Source organism: Ranitomeya imitator, chromosome 8, assembly GCF_032444005.1.
Source record: "Ranitomeya imitator isolate aRanImi1 chromosome 8, aRanImi1.pri, whole genome shotgun sequence".
Classification (NCBI taxonomy): Eukaryota; Metazoa; Chordata; class Amphibia; order Anura; family Dendrobatidae; genus Ranitomeya; species Ranitomeya imitator.
The window spans coordinates 46,821,193-46,840,911 of NC_091289.1; the positions used below are offsets into that span (position 1 = coordinate 46,821,193).

The 19,719-nt window shown below is 43.4% G+C and overlaps 1 protein-coding gene across 2 annotated transcripts in view; it reads left to right on the forward strand.

Annotated features, from left to right (window-relative positions):
* The window catches only part of RAC2 (Rac family small GTPase 2), a 125,939-nt gene that overhangs the window by 48,947 nt on the left and 57,273 nt on the right, over positions 1-19,719 (forward strand). The window contains exons 2-4 of one of the 2 annotated variants that reach the window (XM_069736850.1): positions 7,271-7,342; positions 13,343-13,447; positions 17,139-17,256. In XM_069736850.1, coding sequence (XP_069592951.1) covers positions 7,271-7,342; positions 13,343-13,447; positions 17,139-17,256 — 295 coding nt within the window. The remainder of the gene's footprint in view (positions 1-7,270; positions 7,343-13,342; positions 13,448-17,138; positions 17,257-19,719) is intronic. The other variant, XM_069736851.1, reaches the window with a different exon arrangement.

The window sequence follows — 19,719 nt, forward strand, 5'->3', positions numbered from 1 at the left end:
CTGGGTGAATGTTGTGGATGCAGGGTCCACAGGGGACAGCAAGTTTGGGACAGTTCTGCCTAGCCCACGGTCTAGGAAACAGTTGGCTGTAGCCGTTCGCACCCTCTCCTCCTCTTCTTCGTCCTCCTGCAGAAGCGAGAGCTCGTCCACAGACCGCAGTCGCACAACCACTCCATCCGCAGCTGCCACTGTTGCACACCAGGTCTCCCATTATGGGGCAGCTACTGGCAAACGTCAGCAGGCTGTATTGGCTATGAAGTGTTTGGGCGACAACAGACACACCGCGGAAGTTCTGTCCGAGTTCTTGCAGAAAGAAACGCAGTCGTGGCTGGGCACTGTAGATCTTGAGGCAGGCAAGGTAGTGAGTGATAACGGAAGGAATTTCATGGCTGCCATCTCCCTTTCCCAACTGAAACACATTCCTTGCCTGGCTCACACCTTAAACCTGGTGGTGCAGTGCTTCCTGAAAAGTTATCTGGGGTTATCCGACCTGCTCCTCAAAGTGCGTGGACTTTGCTCACATATCCGCCGTTCGCCCGTGCACTCCAGCCGTATGCAGACCTATCAGCGTTCTTTGAACCTTCCCCAGCATCGCCTAATCATAGACGTTGCAACAAGGTGGAACTCAACACTGCACATGCTTCAGAGACTGTGCGAACAGAGGCGGGCTGTTATGTTTTTGTGGGAGGATACACATACACGGGCAGGCAGTAGGATGGCAGACATGGAGTTGTCAGGTGTGCAGTGGTCGAAGATTCAAGACATGTGTCAAGTCCTTCAGTGTTTTGAGGAATGCACACGGCTGGTTAGTGCAGACAACGCCATAATAAGCATGAGCATCCCCCTAATGCGTCTGCTGATGCAAAGTTTGACGCACATAAAGGATCAGGCGTCTGCAGCTGAGGAAGAGGAAAGCCTTGATGACAGTCAGCCATTGTCTGGCCAGGGCAGTGTACAGGACGAGTTAGCGGGCGAAGAGGAGGATGATGGGGATGATTATATTTTTAATGAGGAAGCTTTTCCGGGGCCACTGGAAATTGGTGGCGCGGCAAGGCCGGGTTCTGGTTTTTGGAGGGACACAAGTGACGTGGATTTGCCTGAAACTGCCCCTCAACCAAGCACAACCGCAGATTTGAGAACTGGAACTTTGGCCCACATGGCGGATTATGCCTTACGTATCCTCAAAAGGGACACACGCATAACTAAAATGATGAACGATGACGATTACTGGTTGGCCTGCCTCCTTGATCCTCGCTATAAAGGCAAATTGCAAAATATAATGCCACATGAGAACTTGGAACTAATATTAGCAACCAAACAATCAACTCTTGTTGACCGTTTGCTTCTGGCATTCCCTGCACACAGCGCCCGTGATCGTTCTCACACGAGCTGCAGGGGCCAGCAGACCAGAGGAGTTAGAGGGGCAGATATCAGAAGTGGCGTTGGCCAGAGGGGTTTTCTGACCAGGTTGTGGAGTGATTTTGCTATGACCGCAGACAGGACAGGTACTGCAGCATCAATTCAAAGTGACAGGAGACAACATTTGTCCAGTATGGTTACAAACTATTTTTCATCCCTTATCGATGTTCTCCCTCAACCGTCATTCCCATTTGATTACTGGGCATCAAAATTAGACACCTGGCCAGAATTGGCAGAATATGCATTGCAGGAGCTTGCTTGCCCGGCAGCTAGTGTCCTATCAGAAAGAGTATTCAGTGCTGCAGGTTCAATACTAACAGAAAAAAGGACTCGTCTGGCTACCCAAAATGTAGATGATCTAACCTTCATTAAAATGAACCACAACTGGATTTCGAAATCTTTTGCCCCACCTTGCCCGGCTGACACCTAGCTTTCCTATGAAAAGGTCTTGCCTGTGGACTATTCTGAATGCCTTTTCCAATCTCGTACTTTTCTGCACCTGATTGTCCAGCATACGACATGTTTACACCTCACTAAATGGCCAAACTCCCCACACGGGGCCGTGGTATCGACACTTGGCGACAGCACCCGTGAGAGTGCTGTTTGTCTGAAGAGGTGGGTGTGCCCGCTTTTGGTCGACGGCACTGCCACTGGGTCCCTCCTAGTACAATAAAGTGTCTCTGGCGGTGGTGGTGCGCACCCAACGTCAGACACACCGTTGTAATATGAGGGGCCCTGGGCCTGTACCGCCGGCCACAAGACAGTTCCCCCCCCCCAGCTCAAACAGTGCTCTACCACTTGCAAAATTATCTCACAGCTCCACCAATGTTTAGTCTATGCGCTGACACCCTTCAATGCCTGCCACTGACAATACCATTGTATTGACATTTTTGTAATGTTAGGCCTTCGAAGCCTGTCTGCGGTCACTCCTTCCACTATGCCTCCACTGACCACACCACTGCTGCCCGTGTACCCCTGGAACCAATTTAAAATTGCCTACAGCCAGCCCAATTTTTTTATTTTAGGCCTTCGATGCCTGTCTGCGGTCCGTTCTTTCTACTACTACTACACTGACCAGGCCACTGCTGCCCGTGTACCCCTGGAACCAATTTAAAATTGCCTACAGCCATGTGTTATTATTTTAGGCCTTCGATGCCTGTCTGCGGTCACTCCTTACAATATGCCTCCACTGACCACACCACTGCTGCCCGTGTACCCCTGGAACCAATTTAAAATTGCCTACAGCCAGCCCAATTTTTTTACTTTAGGCCTTCGATGCCTGTCTGCGGTCACTCCTTCCACTAGGCCTCCACTGACCACACCACTGCTGCCCGTGTACCCCTGGAACCAATTTAAAATTGCCTACAGCCATGTGTTATTATTTTAGGCCTTCGATGCCTGTCTGCGGTCACTCCTTCCACTAGGCCTCCACTGACCACACCACTGCTGCCCGTGTACCCCTGGAACCAATTTAAAATTGCCTACAGCCATGTGTTATTATTTTAGGCCTTCGATGCCTGTCTGCGGTCACTCCTTCCACTAGGCCTCCACTGACCACACCACTGCTGCCCGTGTACCCCTGGAACCAATTTAAAATTGCCTACAGCCATGTGTTATTATTTTAGGCCTTCGATGCCTGTCTGCGGTCACTCCTTACAATATGCCTCCACTGACCACACCACTGCTGCCCGTGTACCCCTGGAACCAATTTAAAATTGCCTACAGCCAGCCCAATTTTTTTATTTTAGGCCTTCGATGCCTGTCTGCGGTCCGTTCTTTCTACTACTACTACACTGACCAGGCCACTGCTGCCCGTGTTCCCCTGGAACCAATTTAAAATTGCCAACAGCAATGTGTTATTATGTTAGGCCTTCGATGCCTGTTTGCGGTCACTCCTTCCAATAGTTCTCCACTGACCAGACCAATGCTGGCCGTGTACCCCTGGAACCCAGCTGAAAGTGCATGTAGCCTCCTTTTTTTCTTTGTTTTATATTTAGAAAGCCCAGATGAACTACGCTGTGCAACGGTTCAAGCTACCCAGTCGACATTTCTTTTGCGAGAAAAGCCATCCCAGCCCTCCACCGGCATGAAAAAGTCTGCATTGTCATAGCACTCAGGCAATCAAACAGTAGAAAGGTGCACCTGACAAGAGACGCATGGACCAGTAGGCATGTCCACAAAAAGTTACGTGTCCATTACGGCGCACTGGGTTAATGTGTTGGATGCATGGTCCACAGGGGACAGCCTACAAAGTCTGTCTGCAGTCCCTAATTCCAATTTTCCTCCGCTGACCACACCACTGCTGCCCGTGTACCCCTGGAACCAATTTTACAGTGTCTACAGCCTAATTTTGTTATGTTAGGCCTACTACGCCTGTCTGCGGTCCCTCCTTCCAATACTCGTCCACTGACCACACCACTGCTGCCCGTGGACCCCTGGAACCTATTTTTAATTGCATAGAGCATCCTTTTTTTAATAGTAGGCGTACAAAGTCTGTCTGCGGTCCACTATTGAAATTGTCCTCCACTGCCCAGAGCACTGCTGCTTGTGTACCCCTGTAACTTTTTTAAGCTGCAGTGAGCCACATTTTTGGGTTAAGTCCTACTACCTGTGTCTGTCTGCGCCACTCAATTCAGCTGTGTTCCTTTGAAAAAAGCTGAGCGTCAATAGTCTTGTTTTCAGCCTCTAGGAATTTTAAAACTGCATTGGGGGTACAACTTTGGTAGGGCCTACTAACGGTGTCTGCCTCCCCAAGGTGTGCCCCAGGTTTCCTCGCCATTGCTTCGATCTTAATGCTCTCGTTTAGTAGTTGTTGGAAACTACACTGCATTAGGCCTACAAATTGGGTATGGGGTGTAGAGAGATGGTGTGTTCCACTCCAAGGTGTTCTCCAGGTTACCTTTCCTGAGCTCCGATCTTCCGGCTCTCGTTTAGTAGTTCTTGGAAACTACACTGCATTAGGCCTACAAATTGGGTATGGGGTGTAGAGAGATGGTGTGTTCCACTCCAAGGTGTTCTCCAGGTTGCCTTTCCTGAGCTTCGATCTTCCGGCTCTCGTTTAGTAGTTCTTGGAAACTACACTGCATTAGGCCTACAAATTGGGTATGGGGTGTAGAGAGATGGTGTGTTCCACTCCAAGGTGTTCTCCAGGTTGCCTTTTCTGAGCTTCGATCTTCCGGCTCTCGTTTAGTAGTTCTTGGAAACTTCACTGCATTAGGCCTACAAATTGGGTATGGGGTGTAGAGAGATGGTGTGTTCCACTCCAAGGTGTTCTCCAGGTTGCCTTTCCTGAGCTTCGATCTTCCGGCTCTCGTTTAGTAGTTCTTGGAAACTACACTGCATTAGGCCTACAAATTGGGTATGGGGTGTAGAGAGATGGTGTGTTCCACTCCAAGGTGTTCTCCAGGTTGCCTTTCCTGAGCTTCGATCTTCCGGCTCTCGTTTAGTAGTTCTTGGAAACTACACTGCATTAGGCCTACAAATTGGGTATGGGGTGTAGAGAGATGGTGTGTTCCACTCCAAGGTGTTCTCCAGGTTGCCTTTCCTGAGCTTCGATCTTCCGGCTCTCGTTTAGTAGTTGTTAGAAACTACGCTGCATTAGGCCTACAAATTGGGTATGGGGTGTAGAGAGATGGTGTGTTCCACTCCAAGGTGTTCTCCAGGTTACCTTTCCTGAGCTCCGATCTTCCGGCTCTCGTTTAGTAGTTCTTGGAAACTACACTGCATTAGGCCTACAAATTGGGTATGGGGTGTAGAGAGATGGTGTGTTCCACTCCAAGGTGTTCTCCAGGTTGCCTTTCCTGAGCTTCGATCTTCCGGCTCTCGTTTAGTAGTTCTTGGAAACTACACTGCATTAGGCCTACAAATTGGGCATGGGGTGTAGAGAGATGGTGTGTTCCACTCCAAGGTGTTCTCCAGGTTGCCTTTTCTGAGCTTTGATCTTCCGGCTCTCGTTTAGTAGTTCTTGGAAACTACACTGCATTAGGCCTACAAATTGGGTATGGGGTGTAGAGAGATGGTGTGTTCCACTCCAAGGTGTTCTCCAGGTTGCCTTTCCTGAGCTTCGATCTTCCGGCTCTCGTTTAGTAGTTGTTGGAAACTACGCTGCATTAGGCCTACAAATTGGGTATGGGGTGTAGAGAGATGGTGTGTTACACTCCAAGGTGTTCTCCAGGTTGCCTTTCCTGAACTTCTATCTTCAGGCTCTCATTAAATTGTGGTTAAACGGAACAACTGCATTTGGCGTACTAGTTGGTTTGGGGCCTACTATCGGTGTCTGCCACTCCTTGATGTTCTCCTGGTTTCCTGTCCTGAAATTCCATTTTCAGGCTCTCGTTAAGTAGTTGTTAATGTTAGACTGCATTTGGCCTACTAGTTGGGTTGGGGCCTACTATCGGTGTCTGCCACTCCTTGCTGTTCTTCTCCACTGAACAAAGCTGTGCCGCCTGTTTACTACGGTTGCCAATTTTGAACTGCATTTCGACTACTTACTGATTTGGGCCTACTCTCTGTGTCAGCCTCTCATTCCGGTTGTCCTCCACTGCAATGCCCCCTGGTTAGTCCTGTTTTACCAATTTTGAACTGCATTTAGCCAACTTTATTCTTTGGGCCTATATCTGTGTTTCCTCCTCATCCTGCCCATTGCCCAGCCAGTGATAGATGAGTCTGCTGGTACATTGACCCATAACGCAAAATTCCCCGTGCACGCTACACAGCAAGATTGTGACCCTGCTGAAAGTCAGGTTCCTCTTCCCGCATACCATACCACCTTACACGGGGACAAAGAGGAAGGTGCAGATGAAAGTGCAGGTTCCTTCATCAGGTGGGGGGAGGAATACTAGTTGGCGACGTCACTGGCACAGGGCCTCTCATAGTACGCAAAAGTGTTGCTGCCGGTGGGAGGCGCCCCCGCCATGCAAACACACCGCTGTACTTTGAGGGGCCCTGTGCCAGTGCCAATGCCAACGAGTGGGCCCCCCCCTGTTTGCTCAGGATCACAGCACTTGCAAAGTTGAAATACTTACCTCTCCCTGCTCCACTGCCGTGACGTGGTCCAGATTTACTGGGCCCACTAATTACTTGAACCAGCCCTACCCCCCACAACTTTAGCCAAATGACCCCCAATTTCAAATGCCTTCCAATTATTATAAGGTAAATTACGATTGACAAGCTTCTTTAACAAGAATGGATGTTTTTTCCATTAAAATGGGCAGTGTAGGTGTTTTCCTGGCCTCCACTCACTGCCGACTATGCTCCCCCATTGACTTGCATTGGGTTTCGTGTTTCGGGCGATACCCGACTTTTCGCGATAATCGGCCGATTCCACTCGACTCGACTTCTAAGATAGTCGGGTTTCGCGAAACACGGCTCGACTCTAAAAAGGTCAAGGTCGCTCAACCCTACTCAAGATATATTTTAATAATAACCTCTTCACTGCCCTCGAGCAGCAACTTATTGGGATCTTAAGCATTAAAGGATTTGACGGGTGTTGAAAAAATTTGCATCTTAGGGATGGATCTTTTTAAAATAACAAATGAGGAAAGTCATGACTGCGCTTTTGCTATGCAATAGACCAACTGAACCTGTGTTCGGCTGCAGCGGTCAGATAACCAGAAGAATGTGTCATCAGAGAAACTATTGAAGTCACACTGTTCTAGTTAGCTGACCACTGCAGCCATTCATAGGCTTCAGTGGTCTTGTGACATCCAGATGGTGCATGCATTGCTTCCAGAGCCTTTACAGACCACCCAAGAAACCAGTGCCGGAATCAACATTTGTGATTTTGAAATAGACAGATATGTTCCTGCTTACAGTAAAGAAGTCACTTAATGCTTTTGCCTTTCTCTTACAGAGCGGTGGGAAAAACATGTCTGCTCATCAGTTACACAACTAATGCCTTCCCTGGAGAATATATCCCCACTGTGTAAGTACAATCTTCTGCTCACCAGTTCAATTAAAGGATCCTCGAAAGGAGTGAAGAAATGACTAGAAAACACTTTTTCATTGAATCTTTAGAAAAAAAACCTTTGCACTGGAAAAAAAAAAAATAAAGAAATGCACGATGCATAATGAAATTTGACGCCTAATTCAGTTTGTAAATCTACCTGTGCATGTTCCCCGAAGAACCCTATTTTTGTATATTTTAATGACTCCTTCCTTTTAGCTTTCCAAGGCTTCGATGTTGGTGAGTATGCTGTTCATACACTTAAGAGACACAACATCTGTCATCTGTGGTAATGGAGGTGGTGGAAGTCACTTCTTATACAAACTCCAGGATAGATCATGGGCCTGGCAGCTTTGGGTTAAGCTTTGCCAAGTTATCAAGAGGTGCAACTTGAAGCTAGGAAAAATATATAAAGGACTCCTAACTTCATTAGTTCATAATGGTAGAGGAGCCGTTATCCAACCTAGGACATCAGGACTCAGGTGCATCTGTGCTCTGCCTCAGTTATGGCATTTTCTACATTTTTTCATACTTTTCTAACTTTAACTAGAGCTAGTTTAGGAGTAGGGTTAGGGATAAGATTTATGGTTATGGCTAGATTTAGGGTTATGGCTAAGTTTAGGGTTAGGGCTAGGTTTAGGGTTATAGCTAGGTTTAGGGTTATGGCTAGGTTTGGGGTTAGGGCTAAGTTTAGGGTTAGGGCTAAGTTTATGGCTAGGGCTAAGTTTATGGCTAGGGCTAAGTTTAGGGTTATAGCTAGGTTTAGGTTTATGGCTAGGTTTAGGGTTAGGGCTAAGTTTAGGGTTAGGGCTAGGTTTAGGGCTAGGGCTAAGTTTAGGGTTATAGCTAGGTTTAGGTTTATGGCTAGGTTTAGGGTTAGGGCTAAGTTTAGGGTTAGGGCTAGGTTTAGGGCTAGGGCTAAGTTTAGGGTTATAGATAGGTTTAGGGTTATAGCTAGGTTTAGGGTTATGGCTAGGTTTAGGGTTAGGGCTAAGTTTAGAGTTAGGGCTAAGTTTAGGGTTATAGCTAGGTTTAGGTTTATGGCTAGGTTTAGGGTTAGGGCTAAGTTTAGGGTTAGGGCTAGGTTTAGGACTAGGGCTAAATTTAGGGTTATAGATAGGTTTAGGGTTATAGCTAGGTTTAGGGTTATGGCTAGGTTTAGGGTTAGGGCTAAGTTTAGAGTTAGGGCTAAGTTTAGGGTTATAGCTAGGTTTAGGTTTATGGCTAGGTTTAGGGTTAGTGCTAAGTTTAGAGTTAGGGCTAGGTTTAGGGTTAGGACTAGGTTTAGGGTTAGGGCTAGGTTTAGTGTTAGGGCTAAGTTTAGGGTTAGGGCTAAGTTTAGGGTTAGGGCTAGGTTTAAAGTTATGGCTAGGTTTAAAGTTATGACTAGGTTTAGGGTTAGGGCTAGGTTTAGGGTTCGGGCTAGATTTATGGTTATGGCTAGGTTTAGGGTTGTGGAAAAAGTTTAGGGTTAAGGCTAAGTTTATGGTTAGGGCTAGATTTAGGGTTAGTGCTAGGTTTAGGGTTAGGGCTAGGTTTAGGATTAGAAAATAGTTACATAAACTGTAGCTAAAAAACTCAAAAATATATTCTATCAATGTATAACTTTAATTTTTTTAGTTTCATACTGAATTTCAGCAAAAAGTAGAAAAAAAATAGAAAGTCAAAGTGCAAATTTCATTAAAATGCAATATATGGGCTTGGGGTATAATGGGTTTAATACTCAACTGTTGGAAGGGAGTACAATAAGGGAAAGAGGGGAAAACACTTGCCTTATCCCAAGCGCCGGGAATACACGCTATGCCATTGCATGCAGATATATCTTCCTGATGCAAGGTGGAGATGGCTATGATGCTGATTAACGGACCTTATATATTTTGGCAGCAACCTGGGAAAACAGTAAAATCTCCCCGTGCCACATGTTATGTGCAGTTTTTGTGCCACTTATCAGTATTTTCAGCATTTATTTATGGCCTACCCTGCGAGTAAATGTAAGATACCGAAAAATATAGTGTAGAATTTTGCAGAAGTGTATTATCCACTGCGCCAAAAAGCTGTAATCAGAAACTGAGTGTAAATGCCGGAAGAAAATGGCTTTTCTGACATCTTTCAAGAACGTTCTGTCTGCAGAAATATATTTGCAGTGATATCTGACCGTAATTTTTACTGTGTGATAAAGCAATACATCACACAAAGCAAAATTACACCTGGGTGATGGAAAGGTAAAAATGAATGCAGTTTTCATATGGGTTTCACTGACAGAATCACAGTAAAAAAAAAAAAACACGGTAGCTCTTTCACGGCCTAATAATGGATTTATTTATATCCGATTTTTTTCCCTAAGGCTTATTCAGAAGCCAGTTTGTCACGGTTTTCACAGATAGAACCTTTTATAGTTCAAGGATCAAACTCGCCAATGAAAGTCTATGGGTTTGAGGAATAAAAAAATCGAACAGCACTCTTAAGCTCACATCAGTTTTTGGGGGGAGGGTTGCAGCCAAGAAAAACTCACGAAACTGATGGTAAAAACAGGCACGCTGACCAAACTCTGATGAAAATATCATCCGAAACACCGATGGAAATTGGTCAGTTTTTTGCGTACAAGAAACATCATTGATGTCCGAATGAGCTGATAAATTCATTGATTTCTGTGATTTGTAAATGTGAATCTGAATGTAGAAAAAAACAGGGGGCAAAGGAGGGTGGGGGGCGAAACATCTGTGTAGGCTGCTAATCTATGTAACCATGTTTACAAGTAAGATTGGGTTCCCTGCTTGTAAGTATAGTTGGAACCTCAACCGATGACCATCCTGTTACTGCAAATCAGTCCATACTCAAAGACCATTCCTAATATTACTGCCATACAGTGACCGTATAGTGGTAGGTACGAGTCCTGCTGAACATATACTGTACGTGATTACAGCATAGTTATAGATAGTGACTTACAACTGACGATCCTTCTGATGGAGTCGATCACTTTTCCTATATTTTCCATCTGGCCCTGACCGACATGACGAATTCTATCATATATGAGTTGGCTGCAGAGCATAAAACAAAGACACATTTGACTTCTCACATTTCCAACACCGTCCACATCTATTCCTCATCCTACTGATACCCTAATGCTGAGCCGCTGCTGTCGTATGTGTCCCGATTGCTGCATCTAATGTGTGGCACAAAAACAGCGCTGCTCTTAGTGCCCCATATAATAATGCCCATCGCTGTGCTCCTTACGAAGTAAAGTGTCTCATTTGTGCCCTCTAGATTGTAAAATCGCCCCCTATAAAATAATAATACCCTGTGCTAGTTCCCTAGAAAACAGTGCCTACATTTTGCTCCGTAGGAAGCAATAATGTCCTTTGCACGCCCCCTTGACAGTGACAATACCTGTTATGAACAGGTAATTCAGAACCACAATGGACATTGAAGTTCAGAGCACACAAAGTGACCTGACAATTAACAAAAACAAAGGACGAGCTCTGAGACGTGGGAACTCTGCTGACCGCAATCCCTAATCCTATCACACCACACTAGAGGTAGCCGTGGATTGCGCCTAACGCTCCCTATGCAACTCGGCACAGCCTGAGAAACTAACTAGCCCTGAAGATAGAAAAATAAGCCTACCTTGCCTCAGAGAAATTCCCCAAAGGAAAAGGCAGCCCCCCACATATAATGACTGTGAGTAAAGATGAAAATACAAACACAGAGATGAAATAGATTTAGCAAAGTGAGGCCCGACTTACTGAATAGACCGAGGATAGGAAAGATAGCTTTGCGGTCAACACAAAAACTTACAAACAACCACGCAGAGGGGCAAAAAGACCCTCCGCACCGACTAACGGTACGGAGGTGCTCCCTCTGCGTCTCAGAGCTACCAGCAAGCAAGAAAAACCAATATAGCAAGCTGGACAGAAAAAATAGCAAACAAAAATAACACAAGCAAAACTTAGCTTATGCAGGATAGACAGGCCACAGGAACGATCCAGGAGGAAGCAAGACCAATACTAGAACATTGACTGGAGGCCAGGATCAAAGCACCAGGTGGAGTTAAATAGAGCAGCACCTAATGACTTAACCTCATCACCTGAGGAAGGAAACTCAGAAGCCGCAGTACCACTCTCATCCACCAAAGGAAGCTCATAGACAGAACCAGCCGAAGTACCACTCTCGACCACAGGAGGGAGCTTGGCCACAGAATTCACAACAAATACCCTCAGTGCCCCTATAACAATATTGCCCCTCTTAAGTGCCAGCTCACATTTAACAATGTCCCCTTATTTCCCCCATATACACTAATAATGCCCCCAAAGTCCTCTATGTACAGTAGTAATGTCTCCTGAATCATCCCATGTACAGTAATAATATCCACTGAGTCCCCCATGTACAGCTCACCTATGCACAGTATGATGCCCCCATAGCTCCTCCATGCACAGGAACACATGGGCTACCTGCACATTGAACAAGTCTGTAGGAACCTGTTCACACACCACCAAGAAACTTGAAGACACAAACGTGTCAACTAAATACCCTGTTTTTTCCATCTTTTGATTAGCACTTGCTTATTACTGTGATTTTTTTTTACAACAGAGTATTTTTGACCTCACTGTGCTATTTTATGTCTCCTCCAAGCACAGTATAATGCCACCACAGCTCCCCTATACAAAGTATGATATTGCTCCCTGCTTCCCTATACACAGTATGATGTCCTCACTACTCCCATATACACAGCATGATGGGCCCATAGCTCCCCTATCCACATTATCACGGCCCCCATAGTCCCCCACACTGTATGATGCCCCCACTGCTCCCCTATACACAACATAGTATCCCCATAGCTCTCTTATAAACATAATAATGCTCCCCCACACAGTATGATGGCCTTAATAGTAGTCCTTACACAATACAACATCCCAAAAACCACCCTTCTCGAGGTACGGGAAGGATGAGTCCAGCATCATGATGTCATCACACTGCTCCACCCCCACTCAGGTCTCATCCAGGCCATCACTCTGCCACTCTGTAGGCCAGAGGCCTAAAGCGACCTGCAACCTACATAACGGAGACCAGTAGTGAAGAGGAACCATATCTCCACACTCTACGCACTGATACAGTTAAGAGTGGCAGTTGCTCTGCGTGGGCGCCTCCGAGTGAGGAGCCGTGGACATCGGCCCTTCTGGCACCCCGGTAGCTACACTACTGAAAAGATCCTATCATGAGACGTACTGTAAATGACAAGCGTGTTTTACTGCCTAACCAAGATGATTAGCTTTCACACTGGACAACATTAAAAGGAATAAGAGTTTACAGCTAAGTATTTCTTGGTTATCTACTTATTCTTAGTTATATAAACCCCAACAGAGGCCTATATATATATAGCTCTGGCAAAAATTAAGAGACCACTGCAAAATGTTCAGTTTGTCTGATTTTTCTCTTTATACGTATATTTCTGAGTAAAATGTAAATTGTTCTTTTATTCTATAAACTTCTGACAACATGTCTCCGAATTTCCAAGCAATAAATTTTGTATTTTTTTCTGAAAAGGGGAAATGGTCAAAATTACAAAAAAAAACACCAGTGCTTTCAGACCTCAAATAATAATTCAACGAAAACAAGTTCAGAATCATTTAGAAGCAACAATACTAATGTTTTAACTCAGGAAGAGTTCAGAAATCAATATTTTATGGAATAACCATGATTTTTAATCCCAGCTTTCATGCGTCTTGGCATGCTCAGTCTTTCACACTGCTTCTGGGGCAAAAATGTAAGCAGTTCTTCTTTGTTTGATGGCTTGTGACTTTCCATCATCCTCTTGATTACATTCCAGAGGTTTTCAATGGGGTTCAGGTCTGGAGATTGGGCTGCCCATGACAGGGTTTTGATGTGGTGGTCTCTTAATTTTTGCCAGAGCTGCATATTTTTCCTTAGTTATAGAACAACTTTACAGAGTTTGTGAAAGTGATCTACCAATATTGTTTGCAGGTACACTTCAACAGTGTCTCTTGACTTCTGTTACGAGCGCAAATGCAGCGAGGAAAGAGACAGATTTCTTACTCAGATAAGGAAGTTTTTGTGCACCACTGACAGGTACTTTATATATGGCATGAAATTATGGAGATATTACTCTGAAAGCCATATTCAGTAATGTGGTATCCGATTGGGAAAACCTATATATGTCTCTGTATGAAGTCACATACAGGGCAGAAGAGCTCGCTCCCCGGTAGTCTATAGTCATCGTATAGGTTTTATGACTTGGTAGTAAGAGTGTATACATAAGACACAATGGAACAGAAATAAAATGAAACTCCCAAACTAAAGTGTAAACACAACCGGAGGCTGTCGGTCAAAAAAACGAAGATCTCTGTTTTTTTTTATTCGATTCATAAAGTAATCTTTCCTGTTCAAAGGAATGGTAATTCTTGTTAATGCCTACATGTTTTTTTGCAAGAAACATGTATAACCATTCTGACTTTATCAGTATCCTAATGATATTATATTACAAGATTTTGGTTATTAAGAATGGACTTGTGATAAAATCACAGGTCTACAAAAAAAGTTTTTTTTCAGGTGCTAAGGTTTTTTTTTTAATGGATTTTTTTGAGAATGCTGAAATAAAAAATTCCATTACTTTTTGTGGAATTGATTCTAGTTTTGAGATAATTCAACCATGAAAATAATCCATTCCTACAATGTGGCTTGTGTGTGATAACAAATGCAATAGCTTTTGGTCTTTTGACTCTTTAACCCCTTTCCGACTTTGGGCGTAATAATACACCCACATCGGACTCCTTCCCTTTGATATGGGCTCCGGCGCTGAACCCACATCTTTCCTGGCACGTCAGCTGTTTTGAACAGCTGACATGTGCCTGTAACAGCCGCGGGTGGAATCGCGATCCACCCGCGGCTGTTAACCATTAAATGCCACTGTCAATCTCTGACAACAGCATTTAACTTGCGCTTCCAGGAAGCGCAACAGATATCCTGCCCTTCTCACCCATCGGTCACCCTGTCACTTTATCGTGGGTCACCAATGGGTTGGCATGACAACCAGAGGTCTCCAGCAGACCTTTATGGTTGTCATAGCCGAATTGCTGTGAGCACTGCTCGTTTGTTGGTGTTCATAGCTAGTGAGCATTTCTGCTACATACAGGTGATCTGACCATTGACTGTATGTAGCAGAGCCGATCAGGTTATGGCAACTTCTAGTCTCCCATGAAGACTATTGAAGCATACCAAAAGTCAAAAAAGTTTTTAAAAAATATTTAAAAAATAGAAATAGTATAAAATTTCAAATCACCCCCCTTTTGCCTCATTCAAAATAAAATGATAATAAAATCAAACATATACATATTTAGTATCGCTGCATTCAGAATCACCCTATATATCAATATCAAAAATAAATTAGCCTGATTGCTAAATGGCGTAACGAGAAAAAAAGTCAAAACTCAAGAATTACGTTTATTTGGTCATCACTACATTGCAATAAAATGCAATGGGCGTTCAAAAGATCGTATCTGCACCAAAATGGTATCAATAAAAACATCAGCTCTGTGCGCAAAAAATAAGCCATCACCCAACCCCAGATCCGGAAAAATGGAGACACTACGGATCTCGGGAAATGGAGCCATTTTTATTTTGGGATTTCTTTTTTCACCACTTAAAAAAGAACCTAGGCATGTTTGGTATCTATCACCTCGTAATGACCTGGAGAATTATAATGGCAGGTCAGTTTTAGCATTTAGCTAACATGGTAAAAAACAAACAAAAAACAACTGTGGAATTGCATTTTTTTTTGCAATTTCACTGCACTTGGAATTTTTTTCCATTTTCCAGTACACAACATGTTACAACCAATGGTGTCGTTCAAAAGTACAACTCGTCCTGCAAAAAATGAACTATCACCTGGCAATTTTGATTGAGAATTAAAAAGTTATGGGTCTATAAAGAAGGGGAGCAAAAAACAAAAACGGAAAATGGCGCGGGAGTTAAGAGGTTAACAGTGTCTTAGGTAATGAAAAATCCCATATAATTATTTTGTATTTCAATTTGTAGGCTTACAGTGCTATAAAACTCAGAATTCTTCTGTAATTAATGAATTAAATAACTATTAACCCCTTACTGTGATTGGACGGGATAATACTTCCCATGGCACTGGCGGAGAGTCCTGTTTTGAACAGCTGACATGTGCCCACAATTGGAGCGGGTGGAATCGAGATCCACCTGCACCTATTAACTATTTAAATGCCACTGTCAACCTCTGACAGCAGCATTTATGCGCACTTCCGGCCATCGGGCTGGAAATACCCACACTGCTGACCCCCGTCACATCATCGGGGATCATCGGTTTGTCGGCATAACAACCAGATGTCTCCTGGAGACCTCTATGGTTGTTGATGCCAGATTGCTATGAGTGCCATCCAGTGGTCGGCCCTTATAGCAATGCTGTAATTTTACTACATAGAGGCGATCTGAGCATCACCTCTATGTAGCAGGGGCAATCAAGTTGTGGCAGCTTCTAGCCTCCCATGGAGGATATTGAAGCATGCCAAAACTTAAAGAAAAATTGTTTTAAAAAAATATATAAAAAAATATATATAAAAGTTTAAATCACCTCCCTTTCGCCCCATTCAAAATAAAACAATAATAAAAAAAATCAAACATACACATATTTGGTTTCGCCGCGTTCAGAATCGGCCACTCTATCAATAAAAAAAACAATAACCTGATTGCTAAACGGCGTAGTGAGAAAAAAAATCGAAATGGCAATTTTTTGTGGGTGGCTGTGGCTTTGCATTAAAATGCAATAACGGGCGATCAAAAGAACATATTATTATTATTATTATTATTTATTATTATAGCGCCATTTATTCCATGGCGCTTTACATGTGGGGAGGGGTATACATAATAAAAACAAGTACAATAATCTTGAACAATACAGGTCACAACTGGTACAGGAGGAGAGAGGACCCTGCCCGCGAGGGCTCACAATCTACAAGGGATGGGTGAGAATACAGTAGGCGAGGGTAGAGCTGGTCATGCAGCGGTTTGGTCGATCGGTGGTTACATATCTGCCCAGTAGTGGTACCATTAAAAATGTCAGCTCGGCGCACAAAAAATAAGCCCTCGCTTATCCCCAGTTTACGAAAAATGGAGACGCTATGGGTATCGGAAAATTGTGAATTTTTTTATTTTTTATAGCAAATTTTGGAATTTTTTTTCACCACTTAGATAAAAAGAACCTAGATATGTTTGATGTCTATGAACTCGTAATGACCTGGAGAATTATGCTGGCAGGTCAGTTTTAGCATTTAGTAAACCTTGCAAAAAAGCCAAAAAAAAAAAAAACAAGTGTGGGATTGCACTTTTTTTGCAATTTCACCGCACTTGGAATTTTTTTCCCATTTCCTAGTACACAACATGGTAAAACCAATGATGTCGTTCAAAAGTACAACTCGTCCCACAAAAAATAAGCCCTCACGTGGCCATATTGACGGGAAAAAAAAAGTTATGGCTCTGTGAAAAAGAGGAGCAAAAAACGAAAACGCAAAAAAAAGAAGGGGAGCAAAAAACAAAAATGCAAAACCGAAAAAAGCTCTGGGGGTCAATGGGTTAAATATCTCAGAAACTAGAGCCAATCAGGCAAAACTGAAGAAATATTCTTAATCAGCGCCATAAACTTAATATAAAACCGTTCAAACATCGTTGGCACCAAAATCACTGTATATAGTGTGATAGTATCATCGAGAAAAAAAACTTTTACAATTGCTATTTTTAACAGGTTTGACAACTATTCAGCTAATGTCATGGTGGACAGTAAGCCAGTGAATCTGGGACTATGGGATACAGCGGGACAGGAAGACTATGATCGTCTGAGGCCACTTTCTTACCCCCAAACGGTAAGGTGATAAAATATAGCACAATCGCATTGTAGTCATTAAGAAGAAAAAATTGTAGAAAGTTTTTTTTTCTGACGCAAACCAAATCAAATAATATCAAATCATTTCACTGTATTTTATTTCTTGTAGGGCCGCTATTAAAAGTCACATGCACTGTGACAACCATATTGAAATATTCTACTTTAACGTGCTTTTTTTCCATTTTCAAATGTATAATTAATGGTGTATTTATGTTTATAATTCTTCTCGAAGAATATGATGTTACCTAAAAAGTAGCTCTAAAATTGCGCCTCAGCAGAAGAAGCTATTTTGCCCTCTTAGGCCGGCGTCACACACAGCGTAAAACAATACGGTCCGTATATTACGGCCGTAATACGCTGAAAAGTCCCGAAAAAAGTGGTCCGTAGCTCCTCCGTAGGCAGGGTGTGTCAGCGTTTTTTGCGCATGGCATCCTCCGTATGTAATCCGTATGGCATCCCTACTGCGTGGTTTTCTCGCAGGCTAGCAAAACCAACATACCGCTATAGAAGTGATCCATGTGTCCCAAAAAGAAAAGAAAATATATATATACTGTCTATATATATATATATATATATATATATATATATATATATATATATATATGTCAGTAGACACATATATTAGAGAGAAAAGCCGGTAATTCAGTGCGGTGTACAGTAAAATCACACTGACAGCTTACAGTAGAATAGGTAGAATAAATGTGTACACATAGAATAGGTATATATATATATATATATGTCAGTGAGACACATATATGTATATATATTAATATTTATTCCAGCGCTATACAGCTTGAAAGCCGGTAATTCAATTACCGGCTTTTTCTTTCTCCTTCCTAAAACCCGACATGATTTGAGACATGGTTTACATACAGTAAACCATGTCTTCTCTCCATTTTTTTTGCAGATTCCACACTACTAATGTCAGTAGTGTGTATCTGCAAAATTTGGCCGTTCTAGCTCTTAAAATAAAGGGTTAAATGGCGGAAAAAATTGGCGTGGGCTCCCGCGCAATTTTCTCCGCCAGAGTAGTAAAGCCAGTGACTGAGGGCAGATATTAATAGCCTGGAGAGGGTCCACGGTTATTGGCCCCCCCTGGCTAAAAATATCTGCCCCCAGCCACCCCAGAAAAGGCACATCTGGAAGATGCGCCTATTCTGGCACTTGGCCACTCTCTTCCCATTCCCGTGTAGCGGTGGGATATGGGGTAATGAAGGGTTAATGCCACCTTGCTATTGTAAGGTGACATTAAGCCTAATTAATAATGGAGAGGCGTCAATTATGACACCTATCCATTATTAATCCAATTGTAGTGAAGGGTTAAATAAAACACAAACACATTATTTAAAATTATTTTAATGAAATAAAAACAATGGTTGTTGCAGTATTTTATTCAACGCCCAATCCAGTCACTGAAGACCCTCGTTCTGTGAGTAAAAAAACATAATAAACCAACAATATACTTACCCTCCGCAGATCTGTAACGTCCAACGATGTAAATCCTTCTGAAGGGGTTAAAACATTTTGCAGCAGGGAGCTGTGCTAATGCAGGCTGCTCCTCGCTGCAAAACCCCAGGGAATGAGGCTAAAAATAGATCAATGATCTATATTTAGCTTCATTTGCGGTGAGGCGCCCTCTGCTGGCTGTTCATAGATCGTGGGAAATTACCTAGAAAGCCAGGGAGCCAGGGAGCTTTCTAGGTAATTTCCCACGATCTATGAACAGCCAGCAGAGGGCGCCTCACCGCAAATAAAGCTAAATATAGATCATTGATCTATTTTTAGCCTCATTCCCTGGGGTTTTGCAGCGAGGAGTAGCATTGCATTAGCACAGCTCCTTGCTGCAAAATGTTTTAACCCCTTCAGAAGGATTTACATCGTTGGACGTTACAGATCTGCGGAGGGTAAGTATATTGTTGGTTTATTATGTTTTTTTACTCACAGAACGAGGGTCTTCAGTGACTGGATTGGGCGTTGAATAAAATACTGCAACAACCATTGTTTTTATTTCATTAAAATAATTTTAAATAATGTGTTTGTGTTTTATTTAACCCTTCACTACAATTGGATTAATAATGGATAGGTGTCATAATTAACGCCTCTCCATTATTAATTAGGCTTAATGTCACCTTACAATAGCAAGGTGGCATTAACCCTTCATTACCCCATATCCCACCGCTACACGGGAATGGGAAGAGAGTGGCCAAGTGCCAGAATAGGCGCATCTTCCAGATGTGCCTTTTCTGGGGTGGCTGGGGGCAGGTGTTTTTAGCCAGGGGGGGGGCCAATAACCGTGGACCCTCTCCAGGCTATTAATATCTGCCCTCAGTCACTGGCTTTACTACTCTGGCGGAGAAAATTGCGCGGGAGCCCACGCCAATTTTTTCCGCCATTTAACCCTTTATTTTAAGAGCTAGAACGGCCAAATTTTGCAGATACACAC